Raw genomic sequence first — 24,660 nt, forward strand, 5'->3', positions numbered from 1 at the left:
CTCTGATTTTTCTCCCTTGAGATGTATTGATTCAGGTTGCCTTTCTTGACTTGATCTTCAATGAAGTATTTTAGAGAGAGACAATTCTCAGTCTTGTGTCCATGGGTTTCATGATAGTCGCACTGCCTGTTGTAAGGCCTGCTCTCTGGGGGAGTCTGCATTGGCTTTGGAGGATAGTAGAATGGCTTTCCCTTGATCTCCTTTAGTATCTCTTCCCGGGTTCTGTTTAGTTGGGTCCATTCTGGCTCTTGCCTGGGCTCCCTTTGCTGCCTAGGGGGATCGTGATCACTTTTGGGCTCTGTTTTAGGACCCAATCTTTGGAAGATTGGGGTGTTTTGTACCACATTTGTTTGCTGGGTTTGGTTGCTTTGTTTGAACTTTTTCTCCTGATGGTAACCCCCTTTCGGTCGGTCATCAGAAGATTTGTTCCTGTTCCCTCCGTTCCGAGTCATTCTCATCGCCTGGAGAACATCTGTTTCTTTTATGAACCGGGCTGCCATGGAATAAGCCGCGGCCAGGCTTTGGGGCTCTTTGTTTATCAACTCCACAATATACCTCTCATTGTGTTCTGGATCCAGGTTTCTTCGAAATATGCTTAGAGCCTCCCTTTCATCGAGATTCGAGACTTTGTTGATGGCTTCCTGGAACCTCCACATATAGGCTGAGAGTGCTTCGTTATCATATTGGCGGATTGTCTCCAGGTGGCACATGTGCATTTCATGTGTTTTATTGGCTCTGAATCTTCTAAGGAAGGCTCCTCTGAATTCTTTCCAGGAGTGGATGCTTCTTGACGGGATTCTGCTGAACCATCTTTGAGCCCCCCCTTTGAGGGTCGAGGCGAAGAATCTGGATTTTGTCAAGTCATTGTAATAGTATATCTGAGCTATCTGTTCAAAGTAGTTGAGGTGCTCTTCCAGATCCCCCAGTCCGTCAAAAGAGTCAAAGTTGTAATGTTTGAGATTTTTCTGTCGAGGGATGGCTTCTAGGGAGTGACTGAAGGGCGTGAGGGTCTCCCCAACTTCCACCCCGGATTCTTTCTCCATTTTTCTCTGGAGCTCGTAAATCATGTCCTTGAGATCTTTCTGACCCTCCTCTTCGTCATCAGAAATAAGTTCGGGGGTAGGGTCCCTCCGAGTTCTTTTGCCTCTTGCTTTAGCTAGGAGCCTCTCCTCCTCCAGTTGCATTCTTTTCTGAATTTTTTGCTCTAGCTTTTCCTCTTCTTCCTTTCTTATCTTTTCTCTCATTTCTTCTAGCTTTTTCTTTCTGGTTGCCTCTGTCTCCTTTTTGCTAGGCTCCTTCTGATTCTTCTTTGCCTTGGCCCCAATTCGGTCGAAGACAGATCTCCTGGATTGCTGAGAGTCCCCGGACTCTTCTTGCTCATCATCTTGCTCAAATTCCATCTGAGCCCGGGCTTGTTCATCTCTGTAGAGTCTGATTGCTTCAGCAAGTTCGTGGCTTGTTAAGTTAGCCATATGCTCCTCTGCAACTGGAACATTGGTGTACTTGTACTGATTGAGATCTATGACATTTCTGGCATCCCTTACCGGGGTATGCTGCGTCAGTGGTTGCTCCTGGAAGATCTCTCTGTCTCCAGGTTCTTGGGCTTGAGAGGGTTCTTGATCCTGAATGTGGGTACTGGCGGAGGGCCTACCAGCTGTACTTTTTCCTGCTCTTGCCATTACCACAATTGTGCAAACAACTGACCAAGATTTGAGGCTACAAATGTGGATCTGGGGTTGCTTTTTTGAAGATTACAAAAAATTTCCAGAATAACAGCAAGCAAACTTTTCTGGGTTTTGCTAAGAATGATACTAAACAAGAATAGCAGGCTCTTTAACCCAAAAGAAAATATGCAAGCTAAAACAATTCTGGGTTTTAAAATCACCAAGACTATCAAACCCCAGGCTTCAAGATTACAAAAATTATCAAACCCTAAACAACTAAAACTTAACAAACAAGGGCGGTCTCACACAATCGAGGCCCAAGTCAACAAGCTCATATAAACGTGGCTAAAATGAAAACTCATATTCAAGAAAGGGCTTGGTTGTTTATGTTCTTACAGGTTTGGAAGTGGACTCTCTCAAGAGTTTGCTGATGGAGATGAATCCAGGGGCACCGAGACCCAAGGATGTTCGCCCCTCCTTCTAGCGCCAAATGATAACTCCGGTGAGCGGGCGGCTCCGTCGTCGGCGTTCCTGGACCTTGTGCGCGTGAGAGAGGTGTAGCTGCAGGTTGGGCACCTGCAAAACAACACCGGAAGGGGGGTTTGGCTCCCACGGCGCCTCCGGTGTGAGAGTAAGAAGAGGCTTTGGAGAAGATGAAGGTATATATGTTTTTGTAACTTAGAGGCTGCTGTGTATGTGTGTTTATATTTGATGGCTGCTGTGTGTTTTTGAGTGTATGAGAGTGTGTGAGTGCAAGAGTAAAAATATTTTCCAACCCCTAAACCCTTCAGTCTTGGGGGTATATATAGCCCCAAGGTAGGGTTTAGGGGTAGTTACCTCTAAATCTGGGCCGTTGGATGCTGGGACCAGAGGACGCCTGGCTTGGGTGGATTGCTTACGCGTGTCCAGGGGAGGACCACCTCCAGAGTACCCTAACGGCATCTGACACGCGCCGTGCTTGTCTGGTGTACTGGTTGTTGATAGCTGTCATAGTCACGTGCCCACGTACCTTTGCTTGGCGGGTTGTGGGATGTGCATGTGCTTGCTGGGACTTCCCTCATTGTGGTTTCGGCCTTGATCCGGATCCGGGTAAGCAGGCGGATCCGGATCCGGGAAGTAGGATAGGCCCGGGCCTGGGCTCCTATGCTTGATTGGCCTGGGAGAGGGGGGTCTTAGCAGGTTGGTTGATCCTGCCTCCCTTTAGTCCAGGTTGACACCTACCCGGGTCTATTATGCCCTATCAGGATCGATTCTATCCGGTCTTGAGACCGGACCGGAAAAATGCGGATTGGACTGGGACCGGACCGGTTTGGACCGGTTTAATTAATATTTATATACAAAATTTATTTATATATATATTTTATTTTTTTTCCAAATTTATATACTTTAAAAATTTTGTTACTTGTTACGTCAATAAAAATTTAAAAGTAAGTATATATTTTATTATTTTAAAAGTAAATATAAAATTTTAAGAGTATGAATATCAATATTTTATTACATGAAGTGCGAACATTAGTAATTTAAAGTGTAGTATCGATTTATTTTATTATATCAATTTATTATCTATTAACTTGGATCAATAAATTAAATATGATATGGGTGAATATTTAATATTTATATATGATCTTATAAGACACAAATTAAAGGTAAAACAATTGTATATATGAATTCAGGTGCATTCAGGTCTCGATCAGATTTTTCAGGTCTTGGATCGGACCGAAGACCAGATTTTTTCAATTATAAAGATTGGGAACCGGTCCGGTCCAGGTCTTGGACCGGTATATCCAGTCCGACCCGGGTTACATGTCTAGACCGGAATTCTGCGCAGTCCTAATTATTAGAGAGATTGATTACTTTACTATAAAATAACATGCTTAACATTATATTATTAATTTTAAACCATTTACTGGAGTATTAGTTAAGATCCCAATTTAAGGCCAATTTGACATTAACGTTGTTATATGCGCACACATGTAAGAGTGCGAGCCACAAGACCCTTAACATTGGAATGGGGAGAAACAAGAAAATATAGCATGGGGGCGAGGTAAATGTAATGTTTTAGCAAAAGTGGAGACCACATTTTTCTTCAATCTACTAACACAATATTGCATGCTAACCCCCTCTCTCATTTTTCCCAAAATTCACATTCACAAGTTCGTATAGTAGCCGCCCAGTGACCAACGCAATAAACCCACGTTTCCTATAAGGTACCACCACTAGGGTTTACAATAAGACTTGTATCTATACAATACTCATCCTAGTATGGTCAAGCACGTTTCTTGCCGTGAGAATCCTTTTATCAAACATATCACCCTATTTTGTTCTTTAAAAGACTCACACTTGTGAAAACCATAATCTTCTGGTTTCAAGGTCCCCTTTTTCTCTTCTCTAGGTTCTTTTTATTCTTCCCAACCCATTAGTTTTTTATAAGAATATATTGACCTTGTCATGTAATATTATTTATGCAAATAAAAATGTACAATTGTATTGAAATCAAGTTTACAAAACTTGAAAACTGATTCTACTTGATTGCGTCTTTAAAATTTGAAAGTTCGAATTTTCAAGTACCTATTTTCTCATTTTCAACATTTGAGTACTCAATTTAAATTCGATGTTCGATTTTCCAATTCTTATATAATTTTTTTTTGACGGATCAAAGGTAATTTACCCTATATCCCTTGCTACTTATTAATTATTATCGACCCACGAGGAAGAAGGTATAAAATGCAAATGACTAAAATATTTCGAGCAATATAAAAACGAGTTGGTCTAAAAAGGCTCAATTTTTGTAGCGTAGGCATGACCAAGAGTGTGTACGTAACTGAAAAGCAGGGTTAATAAGAAATGAAGAAAGTGGGGGTCCATTCAAATGGAGTATAGTAGTATACAGATATTGCGCAGACTTGAATGGGTAGGATTGGTATGCTACATACAAAGAGCATTTATTACTTCGTTTACTCAAATAGTACTCCAATATCACATCAGAAATTGACAAATTTTATCCCAGCAAAAACTCATGTGAGCAAACTTTAATTTTCTTTATATACATACAGTCATACACATTTTCTACAAGATATGTATCATGTATGCATTACATCAATTATAAAACCCTCTATATCTCTCTACTTTATTACATACTCCATCTCAACAAGCTAGAGTTATGTCAAGTGTTAATATGTCAGGGTCTAGTGAAGAAGAATCAGAGCTTAGAAGAGGACCATGGACTTTTGAGGAAGACTCTTTGCTAACTCATTACATCACTTCTCATGGTGAAGGCCGCTGGAATTTACTAGCCAAATCTTCAGGTGAATTGCTAGCTAGCTAGCTCACTTGTAACATGAGCTTGTGTGTGTACAATAATTGTAACCACTTGTAATATGTGTGCTCAAGAATTCATTTTAGTCGCGGCTGTTTCAGAATCCTGGTTCCTTGTGTGCAGGAAATTCAACCATCTTTTTAATCTAGCCATTTCATCTGTTTGTTCAGGAAATCAAACATGCCCATCTTGCTAATCTAACTGAACCATGCAGTTTCATGTGTGTGTTTATGTGTGTTTCAAGAATTCAAACATGCCCATCTTTCTAATCTAACTAGATCATACATGTGTGTCTAAATTTTAATTTGTGCAACTTTTTTTTGTTTATCAGGACTAAAGAGAACTGGGAAAAGTTGTAGACTAAGATGGCTGAATTATCTGAAACCTGACATAAAGCGTGGCAATCTTACTCCACAAGAACAACTTGCAATCCTTGAACTCCATTCTAAATGGGGTAATAGGTAAGTAATTTGTGCATCATAATTTCTTGATCTTTGTAGTAAACTGATAGCAATTAGCATATCTTTTCTTTTAAGCCTAAATCTTATTATATTTAAGTGTTATTTGTCAAGATAACCGAGTTTTGATAGTATGTTAAATTAATTTTTTTGTTGAAAATTCTAGTTTGAAGGATTCTACAACCATGTTAACAATATCTTGAGGTGTTAGAACAAAGACTTAACAATCTGATATTATAAATGGGCTCATGTGTGTTAAATTTTGGTGACATCAGATGGTCCAAAATAGCAGCAGAACTTCCCGGAAGAACTGACAATGAAATCAAGAACTACTGGAGAACAAGAGTGCAAAAGCAAGCAAGGCAGCTTAAGATAGATTGCAACAGCAAGAGGTTTATCGAAACCCTGAAGCATTTTTGGATGCCTCGATTAGTCGAAAAAATGGGCCAAAATTCATCACAATCACAGTCCTCATCATCATTTTCCTCTACCACAACCATGTTAACTCAAAATTCGGAAACCCCATCACTGCTAACTGATCCACAACAAGTGCAGACTCCATTTCAAGTTACAAACGATAAGTCAAGTGCCAGCATTTGTTCCTCAGATTCCATGAAAATTCAATCAGAAAATGAGTGCTATCATGTGGACACTGGTAACTTTAATGTTGACGACTTCATATCAGGTGATATTTTGATGTCTGATTGCCAAGAAGAGACTCTTGACTGGATAAATAGTGAAGATGCGGCTACATTTTGGAACATGGATGAACTGTGGGAGTTGAAGAAGTAAAAGGTTAACAAATGAAGCTATATATATTTAGAGTAAGTAGCCTTCTAGTTGTTACTATTAAGGAGGGGCAGGGGCCCTGTTATGAATGTAACGCAGATGTTAGTACTAGGTTCTATCAAGTGGTTGCAGTAAAATGGTAACTGTACACAAGTAAATTTTAGTAAGATGAATATGTAAAGAGCAGGTTTTGATGTTAATTTTCCCCTGTTTTCCTCTGTTTCAACTGAAAAGATCATAGGTGCTGTCAATTGTCAGTTCAACTGAAGTGAGGTGACAACTTGATGGAACTAAAAGATATAATGTCAATTTATCATTCTATCATCTCACATTTCAGATAAGTAGAACTTTAATCTCATGACTGGTTATTGTTTGTCAAAAACAGGAAAAAATTAAGCTGTGTAAACTACACTCTTTTTGGGTATAATTCTGCTTATAACTAGATTGGGCATTTACCAAAAATAGATTATGAATGAGGAGACATTGATTTTGTCCACTGTACTTGAGAAGTTACTAACGAAATAACTGATTCATAGTAATCTTTTGCAGCAAGTGTTGTTCAATTTTCATGAAGTCCAACAAAAGCATAGTGCAAAAGTTCTAATCACCGGAAACTAATGCTTTAATAATGTTAATTATTTTCTAAATTTTGTTTTGATTTCTTATTTTCCAGCAGAATTACAGGAAACAATACTGTAAAACTAGATTGTACATATGCTGAACTTTTTTCTTATACCATGAGATTTTTAGAAATATACACAGTTGGTGGTTGAATAATCTAGGAAGAGCATCTTCAATTATGAAGAGCCCTTAGCTAAAAATTGAGTTGCCATACCAAAAATAAAAAATATAATCAATCTTTTCAAAAAATCACACTCCAACCATACTCACCCCTTATCTATAATTATATATAGTCAACCTCTTTTAGATGACTATATTTGTAGATTCATTACAGGCAATCAAAAATTGAAAATTGCAGTACATACCAAAAGTGCTCCAGTCTAACTGCATTACATAGAAACTTTGGGGGATGGGGACTAAGTCAAACTACTCAACGTTTTGCTGCAAAATACGAATCCATTTTGTTCAATGTCGCAGACTCACTGTACACTATATAATTTCATCACCAAGAGTAACATATAGTCAGACACCACGACTCCAAGAGTCTACGCACTCACCCCAACATCGAGTAGGTCAGCGGAATATGTCATGAAGTTTAAACTAATACAGGGTGATTTGAATTGATAACAGTTCAGTTATACATGACAATTGCTTCTCCAGAATATTGATTTGAAATGATAAAATTTGTGTAGAATAAAAGTCAGGACTTTTCTGCGGCGTGGTTTGCGCCAGGGCAAGGCTGCAAGATTGATTGGACAACGAGAAGCAAATCAGATGCTTCCCCCTTTTCCAGTTATAGTCTAATTGTTCCAATCCTTTTCACTAACCAGGCAATTACGTGAAGAGACTCCTTTCTTTCAGTAGCCATGTATTTTAATACTTGCGTATTTTATTATTTTGAGGTCAATTTAAACGTTTTTTCTTGCCATCATATCATTACAGGTACTACTATATTCCCATGTCTGTTTTTCAACAAGATTTACTTCTTAGTTTCAATTTCTTTGGTCAAACAAAAGCATTGGAGCTTTGGAACACAGATTATAAATTTTTGATGAATTTTCAAGGCACATTATAGTAGAAGAATAATAATCCTAGAAAAGCATTACAATACGAAGCTTCTATCACACTATCTATTGAAAAAATGATGACTAAAAAAAAGAGGCATTGTTTACATAGCACAAGACTTCAGAAAGTGAAACAAAATGTCATCCTTTTCTCATTTAGATTCTATAATAAGGATAAACAACAGTTTAGACAACTAATTTTTTTTATGTTCAGTATATGAATGCAGAAGCCAACACTTGCTTTTCCTGCTGCTTGGCATAACTATCTCACAATATGACAGTTCGATTGAAAAGTAACTTATTAGGAGTGGGAACCTTAACTGTAATATGACCGGTAACAAGATATCATCACGAAACCGATTAAGTCTATGAGAGTTATGCATATAACCCTTTGTATTATGTCCAGGATCAATGTAGTGGTAGTGTGGTACCGTGGAAGTGGCCGGTAGGTGGAGTGGTAAACATTCCAGAGAAGGGCATCAACATAGTGGTAGTGTGGTACTTGCTTTTCGCTGCATGCTGTTCCCTTTCATGTTTTCAAGTAAATCACTTCCCACACTTGGCATAACTATCTCGCAATGTCACACTTTGATTGCAAACTGACTTATGAGGAGTTGAATTCTCACTAACTGTGAAGTAACCTTTTCCAAAATGTCCCAGAACAGATTAGTCACTAAGATTGATGCATAATGACCATTTTGTATAACAAATTAACAATCAGGGTCAAAATCGGGTTATGTGGTACAGTGGAACTGCGGATTATTATAGATGGATCTTGGTAAATACTTAAAAAAAGTAAAAGAAAACAGTGTATCCTATCATAACACAAATATACAATGCCTAGAATTATTTCAAGTTAGTTTTGGTCCTGGAATATGCAACTAGGTTCTTGGAGTTCACAAAAAGTTCAACAGTGTGACGGGAACATGAACCGTAGATACCAACCAATGACATCAGTACATCACATATATTAAATTCTCCATGCATCTCTTTGAATCAACAAAGCTAATGTAGAAAACTTGAGTACAATGGAAAACTTTAACCTCTACAGACTTGCCTAATATGAAGCCGTTACATCTTCGTTCTTTATCGATCCTCAACAATGAGTACCGAACCATGTCATTGATTTGCCTCAACTGATCAACTTCTTTTTACCGAACTTATTAGAAAAATGCTGAGAGGCCCCAAAAATTATTACAAATTTTCTTTCCAAATTCTTTATAAATGGATACTTTTCTCATAATAATAAATAATATGATATCCCGCGTGCATTCATATAAGATCACAAATTACATCTTGACATGCCGCGTTAATTATTTTGGTACAAATTTTGGTTTATATCTAGCATTACTCAACTTATCATAGGGGAGGAAACAAACTTCAGATAGTAAAGTTTTTTTCCAGATATTTAAAAAAAATTCATATTCTTCAGAACTTTTTATTATTTTTGAAATTTTTTCATTATTTTTATTTAAAAGTTCTTTTTTTAAGTTAACGGAGGATGACATATTTGAAAGGTTATTATTAGTCATTATCCGTTTAAAAGTTATTTCCAACCGGCTGGCTAGTTGAATTATTATTCTTCAGTACAAAGATGAAATTGCCATATAACCCGAAAACTCGACTATGCTAAATTAACAATTCATCTCTACTAATGAGAGTGTTATGAGAGTGTAGTATTGTAGATGGAGGAGGCAAGTGATTAATAGCGATCAGTATCATAAATTTTATTGTACCCAAGTTCTTATAAAAATTAATTATGTTCAATTCACAATTCAACTCAACCAACGAGAGTTCTGCATTCTAGATGGAGGGGAATTAATAGCAACTATTATCACAGATTTTATTGTACTCAAATTCTTATAAAACTCGACTATATTCAATTCGCAATTCAACTTTACTATTGAGAATTATGCATTGTAGATGGAGGAGGGAGGGGATTAATGTTTTTATTGTACTCAAGTCCTTATAAAACTCGAGTATGTAAAATTCGGAATTAAACTCATGCATTCTCGATGAAGGAGATTGGGAGATTAGTAACAACTAGTATCGCAAGTTTGTAAGTCACGTCAAAATATATACAACTAGGATATTAATAAAATTCGACAATGTTCAATTCTCAACTCAACTCTACCAACTAGAGTTCTGCATTCTAGAGATAAAGGAAACAAGGGATTTATAACGGCCAGTATTGCACATTTGTTATTCACGTAAGATCATACCATAAATAACTAGGATATCACAGCATTACCTAGTCATTTAAACTGGAAGCTGACTCCATATATGATTATATGAAATTAAATTGGCTGCCTTTGGGTAGCAAGACGAATGGATGTTGAGAGGAAACTTTGCACTTGCTCCGTTTTGTGTAGATGCAGGAAGATCATTCTACATCTTTATCTTTTATATCATTAAATGAAAAAACTATGTTTATATAAATTTTGCTAGATGATTTGATTCATTAACATTTAACTGCTAGTTAGATGGTTATAATATAATAAGAATCTGAGTACATGGCCCAACAAAAATCATAATTCTTGTAATCTAATGTCTTGGTCTAGCTTTGTATCCCAACACAGGTTGTTGATCTTCCTACTAATGCGTATTGAATTAAAATTCATAAACATAATTTACATAACGATTACAATTTTATTTTGGCTATCAACATGTAATGATCACAATTTTATTTTGACTATCAACACGTAAAGTATTATGATACGTAAAATATTTTAAAATGATTAATACTAATATTAGTTCTTTTTTATATCTTATATAATTTGTATATGGTAAAGATGAAATTAGTGAGATGAAATAAGCGGTTACATTATATACACAAATTAGCCATTTATGACATTTCCAGTTAGTCATACGAGTTGCATGTTTTGCCAAAATGCATCAACCAACTGACAAACAGCTTTGCTGGGCTTCTGAGTTCTGAGACACATGGCAAAAAATTTATCATGAATTTGTAACTGCCTTAAATAGAGACTTTGGGGGACGGGGCATTTGTCAAACTACTCAACGTTGTGCTGCAAAATGTGATTCAATTTTATTTTATGTCGATGACTCACAGAACATTTTTAATTTACTCACCAGAAGCAACATACAGTCGACACCACGACTCCACGCACTTACAGCAACGTTGAGCAGGTCAGCGGAATAGGTCATGAAGTTTAAACTAATACAGGGTGATTTGAATGATAATCATTACTTTTCGCTAACCAGGCAATTACGTGAAGAGACTCCTTTCTTCCAACAGCCGTATATAATAATACTTACATATTGTATTATTCTGAGGTCAATTTAAACCTTTTTTCTTGCCATCTTATCATTGCAATTTGCAGGTACTACTATATTCCCATGTCTATTTTCAACACGATTTACTTCTTAGTTTCAATTTTTACGGTCAAACAAAAGCATTGGCCATGGAACAGTGAAGAATGGAAAATCTGGAACACAGATTACAATTTTTTGATGAATTTACAAGGCACATTAACATTATAGCAGAATATAAATCCTAGAAAATTCATTACAATATGAAGCTTCTAACACATTAGATATTGAAAAGTAGAAAACTAAAACGAAGAGGCATTGTTTCCTACTAGGAAGCACTGCCCGCTTAGCATGGTTGAATAAAAAATTACTTTATCATTAAAATTAGTAATATTTATAATGTATAATAATTTTTTTTCCTCTTTCAAAGTAAAATAAATAATTTTTTGTAATAAATAATTTTAATTATTTATTGATAAATTTGTTTCATTATATATTTTTAATTAAAAGTTTGACCCCAATTTAATTATTTGATGGGTTTTTAAAAAGTTATTTTACATTTTTTAAAAAACTTTTTGGTTTGGATTTATGTAACCTTTTTTTTTTATTTTTTGCTTAAATTTTCTAAAATTGTATTAGGAAATTTTATTTTTTATTATTTATTAGAGAGTCAAAAATTCTTAAAGTTCCATTACCTATATATATTTTTTAGAAATTTATGTAATTATTTTTTTAAATAAAAATATATTCAATATTTTTTTTCAGTTTATTAATTTAAATTTATTATTGAAAAATGTTAAATGTGTCTTACATATATTTTCATCTTAATATTTTCAATTTGAAATAGAAATATATCCATATAATTTCCACCTTTATAAAATTTAATAATATGAAATTAGAATTTTTCATTTCTAGTTTAGTTTTTTTGTATAGATAACGTAAAGTTGACGTTGATTTATGGAGCGTGTTTCAGTAAAAAGTTAGATGGAAAGCTTCAAGTTGGATTCTCCTGATATAAATTTTATTAGATGATATATTTATTAAATTTTGCATGAAGTACTATAATTTGATGAATCGTAATGAGCATAATATTAGGAGCACTAATTATTGATTTAAAAATAACTTTATTTGTAAATATATTAAATTAATTTTTAAGTAAACTGAACTATAAATACTTTGTTATTTATAGCCATTTATATATACTTTCTTGAATTTAGATTCTTGTATTAATTGGACTTCATTCCTATATTATTTTTTAAATTTGATAAAATTTATAGCATTGCATTCTTATAAAAGGTAGTGCTATTTTAGTTGATATCCTTCTTCTCACTCATATCTCAAAAAGTTTCTTTCCTTAATTAAAAGAATTCGCCTTTGGCAAAAAAAAATAAATTCGCAGGCTTCATGATCTCTCTGGACATGAAGGACATCTTAAACAACCAATATATACTTATAACTAACTATAACTCTGATAACTCTTCCCCACTAATTGAAACTTCTCATTATTGAATTGTTTGAAAAGATCATTTGGAAATGTCTTTCTGATCTTACAAATTGCATTGCTCTTTTTCTCCTGATTTTCTTACTCAAAAATCTCTGTAACACTCCATAGTATTACATGCAACATTCAGAATCTTAAGTATGAAACTGTTATATACATATAGTCTTATATAATTACTTTTGTAGAATCTCAGAGTTTTAAATTAATTTATATTATAGTTATCTCCGATATTGTAGGAGTATGATGAATGTGATATTAGTGAGATGTAACGAGAATATAATTACTTTATATATACACAAATCATTTAATTAACACATAACCACTCATCTCACATATTTTATGTGTACTTTGCTTGAATTAAGAGAAGCATGATAATTTTTTTATCATAAATTTGTGTATTCATGGAATGATAATAGATAAATTTGTGTATTCAGGAAATGATAGTAGTAATGAATTATTTGTAATTACATGGTTTTAGTAAATTTTATTAAAGATGTAAAAATAGGTCATCTGGATCAAGAGCACTTAAGTTAATAAATACGATTTCAAGATTGAGCCAGAATCAAATTGGGATGACAAGAAATATGTTCATACCACTTTAGTTATTTCAATGCATACTAACCGCGAGAATTCTAGAAAACTTAATTACAAGAAACGCATGAACTAATTAAGATCTCAGAAAAAAACAGAGGGAGAGTTCCACATTCTTAACATCAAAACTTGACATCCCAAAAACTTTTGTACAGACAGCAAACTCGAAATATTCAGGAAACAAAATGGCATAGATCTACATTAATAAAGTGTTACTGCCAAATGATTAACACTTTCTTTTGTTATAAGACCTATGTATATATGATATCTATAGACTATAAAAACTTGTGCAGGTTAGCACAAATCAACTCTCATCCTGGACAAATTTTGGAGAATCTACAATATTTTAAAGTGTACCAATATTAGTTCTTTCCGATATCTAACATATTTTGAGTATAACGAATGTGACAATGGTCACGTTATATATGCACAAATCAGTCAGTTAAGACATTTCTAATTAGTCATACAAGTTGGCATGAATCTGTGTATATCTTTGTGCTCGCAATAGCCACATAGTTACAACTTAGAAGGATTCTCCGAAACTTAATTATAAGAAGTCATGAACTAATTAATTTTGCATCTGTTAGCTCTCTTGTCCATTTTTTATAGTACTTGGCTATAAATCATGTATAAATATAAGTTTGAGGAGATGCTAAAGGAGTTAAGAGAGACAATATGATTATGTGATTAGAGAGGTAGTGTTTCACATTCTTTAACATCAAAATTTGTTGACATGCCAATGCCAACGGGAGATATATAGGGAACAAAATGCATTGCTAAATGCTAAGCATTTTAACCTGGCTAATTAATTGTGCTTATAAAAGATTTAGGTAAATACACTATTACTGCTAAAAAATCAGAACATCCTTTTGTTACAAGAAGTATGCATATTTGATATCTATAGACTGCAAAAACTTGTAATGCAGGTTTGCCCATAATGGCAATATAGAAAAGGTCGACAAGTTAACTTATAAATACTACTCTATAAATTAGAAGATGCAAATTGAAAGGAAACTAACCTTTGATATGACAACATAATCGAGCAATGCTCGTCGATGTACTAGACCATTAATTTGCCGGAAACTTAATAGCATAGCAACCTGTGACATAAAACTTACTATCAAATAGGAGCACAAACCCTCATAAGCAATAATCCTCTGAATATGTGCAAGAGCACAGACGTAAAGCATAATTAGAACTTTCACATACTTCAATTAAACATTTACAAAAGATAGACTTAGAACAATTGATTATATTATAACCTAGCAAATATCCGTCTCGTCTTAACAATAAGAGTGATATGCTAAGTCTCACAGGAGGCATGGCATGTGTACTTTAAGTATGTATTTTAAATAAAGGCTTACTCTTCTTTTAAGTCTTAAGTCTTAAGGTTGCACAAATATATTCATATGTCCATTTAATTTGATAAAAATGTTCATTTTTTGCCCCTTAAATGTCGAAAATATATTCTTTTATTCTTAGACCGGGAAGAAAACCAATTTAAGAAAAAATACTGATGTAAATCGGGCGGTCCAAAAATAAAAAAAAATACATTTTTAATATTTTAGGAACAAAAATGAATATTTTTAAATCAATATATTTATGCAAACTTTAATATTTAAAAATTATTAAGCCTTAAATAAGTGTGATCAACCCTTTGGAAAAACTGTACACACATGTTTGTGATTTCACATACATGCAAAGTACAAAACATAGTTATGGAACTATAAAATTGTAAATTGTTTATAGATTGTTTATTGGGCAGAAGTGAGAAATGTAGATTGGTTTAGCGAGCATAATTCAGAAAGAAAAGAAGAACACTTCAATATATTTAACGTATACAGTTTTGGGGTAAATCATAATTTGGGCCGAACTAAAATGATAAAAAAATAAGTATAGTAATACACTTAATTTTGAAATTGATATGAAATGATATCTACATTTTGAGAATTCTTTTGAAATTAATATGAAATGATATCTACATTTTGAGAATTCTTTTAACTACCGTGTTGGATCCAGAAATCTAGCCATATGTATTTGACTTTATTTAGTTGTCTCTTTGCCTATTCAGTGTCAAATTAAAATATGTCAAACATATAGTATTATTATTTACATAGGAATTACAATTAAAACTCAATTGCCGTCCTTGACCCATTTTGCAGAACCTTTCAAATCTTTTAAAAATAACTGTACTAATGTTGGCTCTCTCCAAAATCTTTCCTGATTTGATTAATACAATGAATGAGACATAAGTTAGATGTAATGAGAATATGGCTATGTTATATATAAACAAATTAGTCAGTTAAAGACATTCCAAATTACTCATACAAGTTGGTACATGTTTCGTGAAAATACATACACCATTAATCTCACATATTTTATCTGTGCCTTGCTGGGTTTATGAGACGCATGACAAAAATTTTATTATGAAAGAAAGAGGTAATTTGGATAAAGAGCATTTAAATTATTAAATGCGATTTCAAACGCTAATTAACTTGAAGTTAGATTTATGTGATTCAAACGCTTGCCGAAGGTGTTTTGGCTTCAGTTGTTATACATAAATCAATAATTCTTTTAATTTCATATCGTTAATTTTAGGATAAACGAGAATCAAATCACGATAATAAAAGTTAAGTTTTTATCATTTCAGCAATCTCATGACAATGATAAATAGTTACTAAAATTGACGGAACTTTTTTTGAAGAAGTAAATTAACTAATTAATTCTGCATCTGTTCTCTCTCATGCTTGCCCATTTTTTATAGTACTTGGCCATCAATCATGTATATATATATATATAAGTTGGGGGAGATGCCAAAGAAGTTGTGAATGAGAATGTGATTAGAGAGGTAAAGTAACATGTTTGTGCCCCCCTCCTGCCCAAGAATTATGTATCATCCAACCAAGACGGACACACCTATTTATGTACTATGACTTCCCTCCCACGTTCTGTTTTTTTCATCCACCTTTGTATATTTTTAACCTCTTTCTCTATCTTACTTATCCTCCCACACTCCACTCTTTCAACTGCTCAATACGTTTCTAATCTTAACGTTTATATAATTTCTTAGTTTCTCTCGTTTTTGTTTCTACCACACAAGTAACCGCCCTTGCTTAAACTTATTCCCGGGGCCTCTACTGCCTTGTTCCCATCTTCATCATGCTTGCTTTGACGACTTCTCGTTTCTTTGTAGATCATTTCAATTTTAGTTCCGAGTGTCTAAGCAGTCTATGATGTAAGAGGACGACAATAAATATAACTCGTGATTGTAATAGTCCCATTTTCTTTTTCTCGCTAAAGCTATAGTTTTTCTAATAAGGAAAGTGAAGAAATTTCTTTTGCTTTTACCTATTTAGGCACCACATTGGCAAATTCCCCTCCTATACCCCTCCTTTCGGTGCTCCAAATATAAATCACTCCCCTCTTTATATCCTCTTTTCCACATCACTAGTCACCAGCTCACCAGTGTAAAAAATACCCAAATGCCACTGTGCCCCAGAAGTATGTACTTGTTTCATACTATCACATAACAAACATACCCTGATCATCATATCTATTTCACTATTGTCATCTCTGAAATTCTCCTCCATCCGGTCATCTTTTAAACCAAAAGCTGACTCTTATTCTTCTCTCAACATTATTACAACTTTGGTCACTCCTTGGCTTTCTTTTGTTCTCCAAATCTTTGTAATGCCACTGCAACTTCTATACATTATACCAAGTTGTCTGCGTCCTTCCGGAAAGAATGGGAATTATGGCAGCTGAGGTAAGCTCAGAGAGTTCAAGCTTGGTGACAAGCCCCAGAATCTCGTTCTCGTATGATCTAAAGGAAACGGATAATTCTCTTCCTGCTGAATGTTGCCACCGCAGATCAGATGCATTACTGTTAGACTTCAGCACTGATTTTGATTTCTGCATTAGTGTTAATAACTTCCATCAAGATAATTTATCAGCTGATGAGCTTTTTTCAGATGGAAAAATCCTTCCTACTCAAATCAAGAAAGTAAACAGCATCAGCAAAGATTTAGATACTCTTCCATCACAGCCTTGTACAACTAGCCGTGTGGGATCAAAATTGCGTAATGTGAATGATGACACAAACAAGAAAAGGCTAAAGGAATTTTTATTCGAAAGTATTGAAGAAGACAAGCCTGCATCCAAATCATTTTGGCACTTCAAAAGAAGCATTAGCCTTAATTGTGACAATAACCGGAGTAAAGGATTAATTCGTTCTTTCCAGATTCTTTCTCGGAGCAACTCAACTGGTTCTGCTCCGAATCCCAAAAAGTCCATGCCATCAAAAGTTGCTTCAAAACAGCAGTTACAAAAACAGCATTCCCTTGGTAGTAGAAATCGGTCCCTTCCTTCTTACGGCGAATATCATCAGATTTATAATTCCTCAGGTAGGCCTCCATTGTTAAAGAAATCCAAATCTTATGGCAGTGGAGTTAGAATCAATCCTGTTTTAAATATTACACCAGCTTACATATCAAAGGGAACTTCAAACTTGTTTGGATTTGGCTCATTTTTTTGTAATGGCAAGTCTAAAAAGAAACAGAGATGATCCGTTTTATATTTTAAGTTGTGAAGTCCTTTAATGTGAATACATACATTGTGGTTATTACTTTTGCAATAGTTATACGCAGTCTACTACATTGAAACGTTTGCAGAACTGAATCAGAGTGCTAATAAAAAACGACATTTCTGCTCTAAACTCTTTGGAGCGGAGTAATGTCTGCGTATATCTTACTCTCCTAGACCCTACTTCCGAGTGACTAACACCGACGGAGTATTCTTGCTAAGCCTTAGAATATTTACAATAAATTTCGGTTATGGTGGATAAATTGATTGGATATTAAATGTTTTTGATGTATATCAACATGTCAAATAATAAGGGAGCAGGAGAACAAGGAATCCTCCTATCATTGTCATCCCATGCTTGGCAGTCTTTTAATGTATTTCAAATTTTCTGGCACTTCATAATTGCATGTGGGTGCCTTCTGTTCCATTCAACACTAAAATGTTTCTTTGGACTGTCTTGCCGATTAAGATTTTTATATATCGGGACATACAAATGAGGTTTATAATAGTTTTGTTTTTGTCTAGCTTTTGGATCTGAGGTCTGATTTTTGAAGTTGATAAATGATTGATTCACTTATTGAGTTTTAGAACAATGCATGATGGCTGTTCTCTGGATATGCTTTTATCTTACAAGGAATTTCTAACTATTCTCATAAACTGATCCTTCTTTGATTGCATGCTTTTAGTTAAAATCATCTAATCAAATTATTGTCTGATTATGCAACAGGCTTTGGTCATTGGATTCTTTAGAACAGATACCCCTGACCTACCAATGTTATTTACTTTACATTTTGTACTAAAACCAAACTGTTGGTATCATTTAGGCTTTGGCTAGTAAATTTTTGGTTGATGAATTGAATCTAGTATACGTATTAAGTAGTAATTTTTTTAAAAAAATATTTGAATAAAATTGCTATCTGATGAATAAGTTACTGTTTTATTAATTTGCAGCATTAGAGTTATAAGTATGTTTAATAATTTATCAAGGTTAAATGATAAACCAACCAAACATTCCATGCTTTTTAATTTAGGAAGAGATTAATTTTGTGAAGAACGCTTAATTTTGACATCACTGAACAGTAACAAATTATGGGTATAAGACTATCCTCAAGTTAGTTATAATGGTTGTCTAAAATAATATAAAATAATAGTGTTAATAATGAAAAAGTGGATTGCCAACATGGTTATCTATAGTCTTTATATTTAAAAAGACATGTTGGGCCTAAAAAGACATAAGAGGTTTATACTTATAAGTCTATCATTTATAAGTACTTAACAGAAGTGTTTGTCGACTTATAAGTTTAATTTACAAGTTATAAGTTAATAAACTAAATGTTAATAACGGCATATTTTCTCTCAACTTATTTTGATTTTTTTCTTTTTTATTAACTTTTGTTTTAAAATATTATTTTTTAGAATTTTAATCTAATTTAAGATTCATGAATTGGGATAATTATATTTAAAACTTAAAAGTATATTATTTTATTTTTTTTTTAAAAAATATGACTTATAAGTACAAGTATCCAAACACTAATATAATTTATAAGTATTAATTTACCTATCATTTAAGCCACTTATTGATTTTAGGTTATAAATTACTTATTTTAACATTTCTCAAACAGGCACATTATTATTATTGATTAAAGTCAAGTTGCAAGTTGGCAATATAAGTTATGAGTTGACATAAGAGATCTTAAATATAAACTAAAAATGATAAAATGAGAGTTGAACCATTATAGAGGATTGTAATGGTTCTATAAATATAGTCAACCAGAGTATATGATTGAAGATGGTGATTATTATTCATCTTGGTTGGCTAAATATATTGATACATAGAATTTAGATAATGGTTTGAAATGCATTCAACATTTCAAGCTAAACACATAAAAAACAGTAAACATCAGATATCAAACAATAAAATAGCAGCTAACAAGAAGCGTGGGAAAAAAACAATTTATATACTTTAAAATTTTATAGTGTGAAAAATTCCCAAAATACAGACACACCACTAAATAATCAAATATTTAAGTCAAATTTCATTTTTTATGAAAACCCCAAAATTTCTACTAATTGTTAAGAATTCAATTCAACTTGCTTTTTGCTTATAAAGCACTTGCCAGGATACAGGCCAATCAAATCAAATACTCATACTAATATATTACTAGTATATTACTCCTCGGAGTTCTTTTTATATGGCTTTATTTAGCATATTTCGTCAAAATGGATTCGATATTTGAAGCCATAGATGGTCCTGTATATCAGCATTCAAAATGGACTAATAATGGGCCTAGTTCAATGACCTTTTCATACAATTCCTGCTTCTGGCCCACGAGTATTTGAACTTTGGGGACTTCTCTAAAGCTAATATATGTTGAAAGGCCACTTTACCTGAAACCCAATAGCAAAATTTCTGTTGTTTCCTAGCATGTCACCCTTCTTCAACAGTTCAATTCCTACAACATGGTCAAATTGTTAGGCTAATGTAGATTTCCCTCCACTTTCTTTATATGAACCCTGCACAACAAAATTGACCATGTCCTGTAAAACTTTGGTGCTTGTAAAATACACCTTTCTAAACCACGCCCGATGTACGAACCATGGAAGCCGTGCCAACTACAACCTTTTTCATCTCAGATTCAGCTTTGAACTGGGTCAGTTAACAGAGTTGATCAGGTCGAAGTTCATCATTCTAAAGGAAACAAATCTTAGAATCAACACAACAGTGCAAATTGCTTGTTACAAATTTACAAGTGCAAGTTGCTTTTAGTGCCAAAAATTAATCTCTAAATTTACAAATTAGGCACTAAAACCAACAGGATCATGATCCAAGTAATGCAGTATAAAGAAAATATGCATCAATTCTGCAGAAATTACTAAATTAGGGAATAAGCAAATTCAAGCTCAATTCGATTTGAAATGAAATAAACATTTTCATTTCATCATAGCATTAAACAAACAACACAGATTTCCGAGTACTTACAGGATTAAACAATGATAACAGAGTATTGAACACAAAATGTAACCACCAAATGACTTCAACATCTAAAGTAGAGATTAGAAAAGAGGGTAGAGAGTAGAGATAATAATAGGCATGCAAAAGTATGATAAACAGAGAGGTGGATCGCTGATAAGTAACCATAGGCATCTCCTTGAAAGTTTATTTCAAACACTGGTGTTCACTATGGAATAAAGAAAATGTACAAATAAATTGACAATTAACGCTGTAAAAGGCATTCATGAATATTCCTATGTACATAAAAAAGCACTTTGGTCTCCATCTTAATATCAACCAGTAATGAACTCGTACAAACTATGTTCGGAGTAACATATTATACTCATTAATAACAGAGATGCCAAAAGAATAACTTAAAGATGTTTTCTAAATCGCAGTGCAGAAACAGAAAAAAAAATGAATAGGGCTAAGAAACATTTTTTACATCACAAAAGCAGTGGCCTTCAGTAGCCTGAGAATATCTCATCAACGTCTTCATTAATACGAACAAATTAAAAATTTGCTATCTTGCAACACACATTTAGATAAACATAAATTGCAAACTAGTTTCATCAATTGAACTAGCAGATAATATTACTATATAAGTTCAGTACATAAGTAGCAATTGAACTCAAAAGAAGTTCATCTTCTATCAATTCATCTACTTTATCTACTAATCGTCTAATCAACATAAGCAAGTATGAACAACTTCCATTAATTAACAAAATTAGCATAATTCATGTCAACTAACTTTACACCACCACTCCTACCAGGAAGAGCTTAAAATTCGATCAACATCCCAAAAACAATGGTGGTTAAGTGTTTCATCATACTCTTGTCAGCAATCATAAGAAGCTTCAAAATATCAGAGAAACAACAGCTACTGCACATGCTAAACCCAATCAACATTTATACCTCTTTGCATCCGCAAAAAAAATCCCCAGTTTCAAGTTTCATCCAAATGCCCTAAATTGTACCATTCAAAGAATCTCGAAACAGAGAGCTTGTCTTATTTGATCAATATATCACCTTTCCAGTCTCCGGAAGGTCAGGAACTTTGTACATATCAGCATTCACTTCAGTCAGCCACAATCCAGGAAACAGCATCTGCAATCATCATTAACAAATTAAGTCAGATCATAATCATAATCACTATCTTCAAAATACCCAAAACGCACACACACACACACACGAGAGTTAGGTCAGATCATAATCACAATCACTATTCCAAACAATTAAAAACACACAAACAAATTAGGTCAGATCATAATCAAAATCACTAAATCAAACAAGCCAACACACGCCACAGTGAGAGACAGAGAGAGATATCATAATCAAAATCACTAATTTTAAACAATTCAACACACACAAGGACAATGAGAGGGGGGGAGAGAGAGGGAGATCATCATCAAAATCACTACTTTCAAACAATTCAACCAACACACAGAGAGAGAGAGAGAGAGAGAGAGAGAGAGGTGGAGAGAGATCAAAATCACTTATTTCACACAAATCAACCAACACACCACAGAGAGAGAAGGAGAGGGAGAGAGAGAGAGAGAGAGAGAGGGGGAGGGGGAGAGGGAGAGGGAGAGATCAGGTCACATAACAATCACAATTTTCAAAAAACACACACAAACAAAATCAAAATCAAAACAATGTACACATACATCCAATTGTTTCTGAACATTCTTCGCCCGTTTCTTCGGCCTCCGCGGCACTCTACAACCAGTCATCAGCATAAAATCCTCCTCAATCTCCTCTTTCGAAAGCGAAACCGAAAACTTCACTTTCTCTCTTTCTCTCTTCTCTCCACCTCCTCTCAAACACCACGGCGAATCCACTCTCACTCTCACCCCCTCACTCCTCACCGGCGACTCCTTTCCTCTCCCTTTCACCCATTTCGTGTTCGAGTTCGAGTTCGATTTCAATTTCTCAATCTCACACACCTCCGGATCCAACCTCGCCCTCCTCGTCCTCAAATTCCACGGCCTCATTATCTCACACTCCTCCACCGCACTCCGCCGCCGCTCCGCCGTCGCTGGAAAATCAAACTCCGGTTTTTTCCCATCCGCCGGCGAGAAATTGAAACTGACTCTCTTTCCGATGATACTCCGGTGACCTCTCTCCGGAACTTCACTATCATCAACTTTCATACATCTCAGGACCTTTCTAGACCCCCACTTCAACGCCGGCAACTCGAAATTATGCAACACTCTCGCTCTTCCACACTCAAACTCCTCCTTATTCACCATCTCGCCGGAAATTATATTTGTGGTAAAATCGCCGGGAAATATGTGTTTGTGTGTAGAGAAAGGAGAAAGGTTTTGATGAACAGGATGTATATATATTGAAACTTGAAAGTGTTGTAGAGGTTTAATTATCTGTGGGCGAGTGTAAGGTAAGATACTATAGGGTGTAGGCGAAATCACCGTTGATTTGAATGAATTGATTTAATTTTGGATTTATTTATTTATTTTAAATCTATTTATTTATTTTAAATCGTGGTGAGCAAGTAAGAATTACTGTGTTTTCTGACATGGGTTAGAAATAGGAGTTACCTTATGGTAAAAAAAGTGACAAGTGACCGTTCGTTAAAGAATGTTCACGTTTGTTTGTTGTCAATTACTCGCGCTACGCGTGCTAGAAAAAAAAATTAATTTTATTCTTTTTTACGATTAACACCAAATAAATTATTTTATCATTTTTTTTATGATTTTAATATTTTATTTTTCACCAGAAATCATGGTGTTGAGTTTAGATAAAAATATCTCAAATAATATTGCCACGAATAGTTCCGATATGATGTTAGTTTTATTTTTTTGTTGCTAATATATAAGAGAAAAACAAAAGTTTCAAATTAGACAATAACATGAATTAGTTAATGTGGTTTAATTTTATGAAAAAAAATGTATAGATACCAAATTGTGGCCAAATTGAAATACAATTGACACATCTCCTATTCTTTTATCAGGCACCGAAAAGTTTTAGTTTTTATTTTTACTACAGCTACAGAATAACTATCACTTGAATAAAAAACGGAGGTATTATTGTTATTCACCAGGTCCATTTTGTTACTTCCTCCTCTATATGCACCCTTACATCATTGATTTTTTTCACATATGGTAACATATGATACTTGTGTGTATATCTTTAATTTTGTTGAACATTAGTGATGAGTGATTAAGTAATTGTTCGAATCTGATTTCATTCATCCATGCATGTTCTTCATATCATAAAATCAAATAACAATTAAGTAAACATATATTGATTGAACATTTATAGATGAAATGAATTATATTTAAAACTTGGGGATTGAATTTGAGTTGATAGAATATTTTGTATCAAATGTTACAATCATGCATTTGAGCAATCCATATTGTAGCGACTGGAAATTTCGCGACGTGATTAAGTGAATAAAGTATAATTCTGTATTATAATTATAAATTATGTGCTAAATGAATTTTGTTGGTTAAATTGTATTTATTGTATATTAGTAACTGGGAACGTAAAATGACATTTCCAGTTTGATGAGTCAGCTACGTATGCTAGCAAATTTTTTTTTTATTAATTTTTACGATTCGCACCTAATAAATATTTTTACCATTTGAATAGTTTATTTTTCACTGAAATATAATGATGTCGAGTTTAGGTAAAAGACTGTCAAATAATATTGCCATGAATAGTTTAGACAATACCAAAATTAAGTAATGTGATTTAATTTAATGAAAAAAAAGATATACATACAATACAACACTCACATTCATTCTTAGATGACATCACATATTCTGCATCTAAAAAAGTATGTACAGC

The 24,660-nt window shown here is 33.9% G+C and overlaps 3 protein-coding genes across 5 annotated transcripts; 2 read left to right on the top strand and 1 right to left on the bottom strand.

Annotated features, from left to right (window-relative positions):
* The first annotated feature begins 4,639 nt into the window (after window positions 1-4,639).
* Window positions 4,640-6,439, top strand: LOC141674100 (transcription factor MYB62-like). The gene is made up of 3 exons (XM_074480827.1): window positions 4,640-4,969; window positions 5,312-5,441; window positions 5,714-6,439. The coding sequence occupies exons 1-3, from the start codon at window positions 4,825-4,827 to the stop codon at window positions 6,228-6,230; spliced, it is 792 nt and encodes a 263-aa protein (XP_074336928.1). The 5' UTR covers window positions 4,640-4,824; the 3' UTR covers window positions 6,231-6,439.
* Window positions 6,440-17,022: 10,583 nt separating this feature from the next.
* Window positions 17,023-17,841, top strand: LOC141713901 (uncharacterized). Its single transcript, XM_074517465.1, has one exon. The coding sequence runs from the start codon at window positions 17,023-17,025 to the stop codon at window positions 17,839-17,841; it is 819 nt and encodes a 272-aa protein (XP_074373566.1).
* A 2,164-nt stretch (window positions 17,842-20,005) lies between these two features.
* LOC141674106 (uncharacterized) lies at window positions 20,006-23,171 on the bottom strand. Of its 3 annotated transcripts, XR_012555832.1 has the most exons (4): window positions 22,518-23,171; window positions 21,766-21,957; window positions 20,427-20,505; window positions 20,013-20,311 (listed from the first exon to the last, which is right to left on the bottom strand). XR_012555832.1 is itself a non-coding variant. In XM_074480833.1 (2 exons), exons 1-2 carry the CDS (start codon window positions 23,100-23,102, stop codon window positions 21,868-21,870), a joined length of 675 nt encoding a protein of 224 aa, XP_074336934.1. In that variant the 5' UTR covers window positions 23,103-23,171; the 3' UTR covers window positions 21,560-21,867. The 3 variants fall into 3 exon arrangements, 1 of the variants encoding a protein (XP_074336934.1); XR_012555831.1 differs by having other exon boundaries at window positions 20,006-20,505; XM_074480833.1 differs by lacking the exons at window positions 20,013-20,311; window positions 20,427-20,505 and having other exon boundaries at window positions 21,560-21,957.
* Window positions 23,172-24,660: the final 1,489 nt, after the last annotated feature.

The sequence above is a fragment of the Apium graveolens genome, chromosome 1 (assembly GCF_009905375.1).
Source record: "Apium graveolens cultivar Ventura chromosome 1, ASM990537v1, whole genome shotgun sequence".
NCBI lineage: Eukaryota > Viridiplantae > Streptophyta > Magnoliopsida > Apiales > Apiaceae > Apium > Apium graveolens.

Bases quoted from the DNA above. Each gene is read 5' to 3' on its own strand.
- LOC141674100 (XM_074480827.1), top strand. From the start codon at position 4,825: ATGTCAAGTGTTAATATGTCAGGGTCTAGTGAAGAAGAATCAGAGCTT. The intron at 4,970-5,311 runs GTGAATTGCTAG...TTTGTTTATCAG, and splicing joins TTTACTAGCCAAATCTTCAG to GACTAAAGAGAACTGGGAAA. The intron at 5,442-5,713 runs GTAAGTAATTTG...TGGTGACATCAG, and splicing joins CATTCTAAATGGGGTAATAG to ATGGTCCAAAATAGCAGCAG.
- LOC141713901 (XM_074517465.1), top strand. From the start codon at position 17,023: ATGGGAATTATGGCAGCTGAGGTAAGCTCAGAGAGTTCAAGCTTGGTG.
- LOC141674106 (XM_074480833.1), bottom strand. From the start codon at position 23,102: ATGGTGAATAAGGAGGAGTTTGAGTGTGGAAGAGCGAGAGTGTTGCAT. The intron at 21,958-22,517 runs GTATGTGTACAT...TGATGATTGCAG, and splicing joins ATGTTCAGAAACAATTGGAT to ATGCTGTTTCCTGGATTGTG.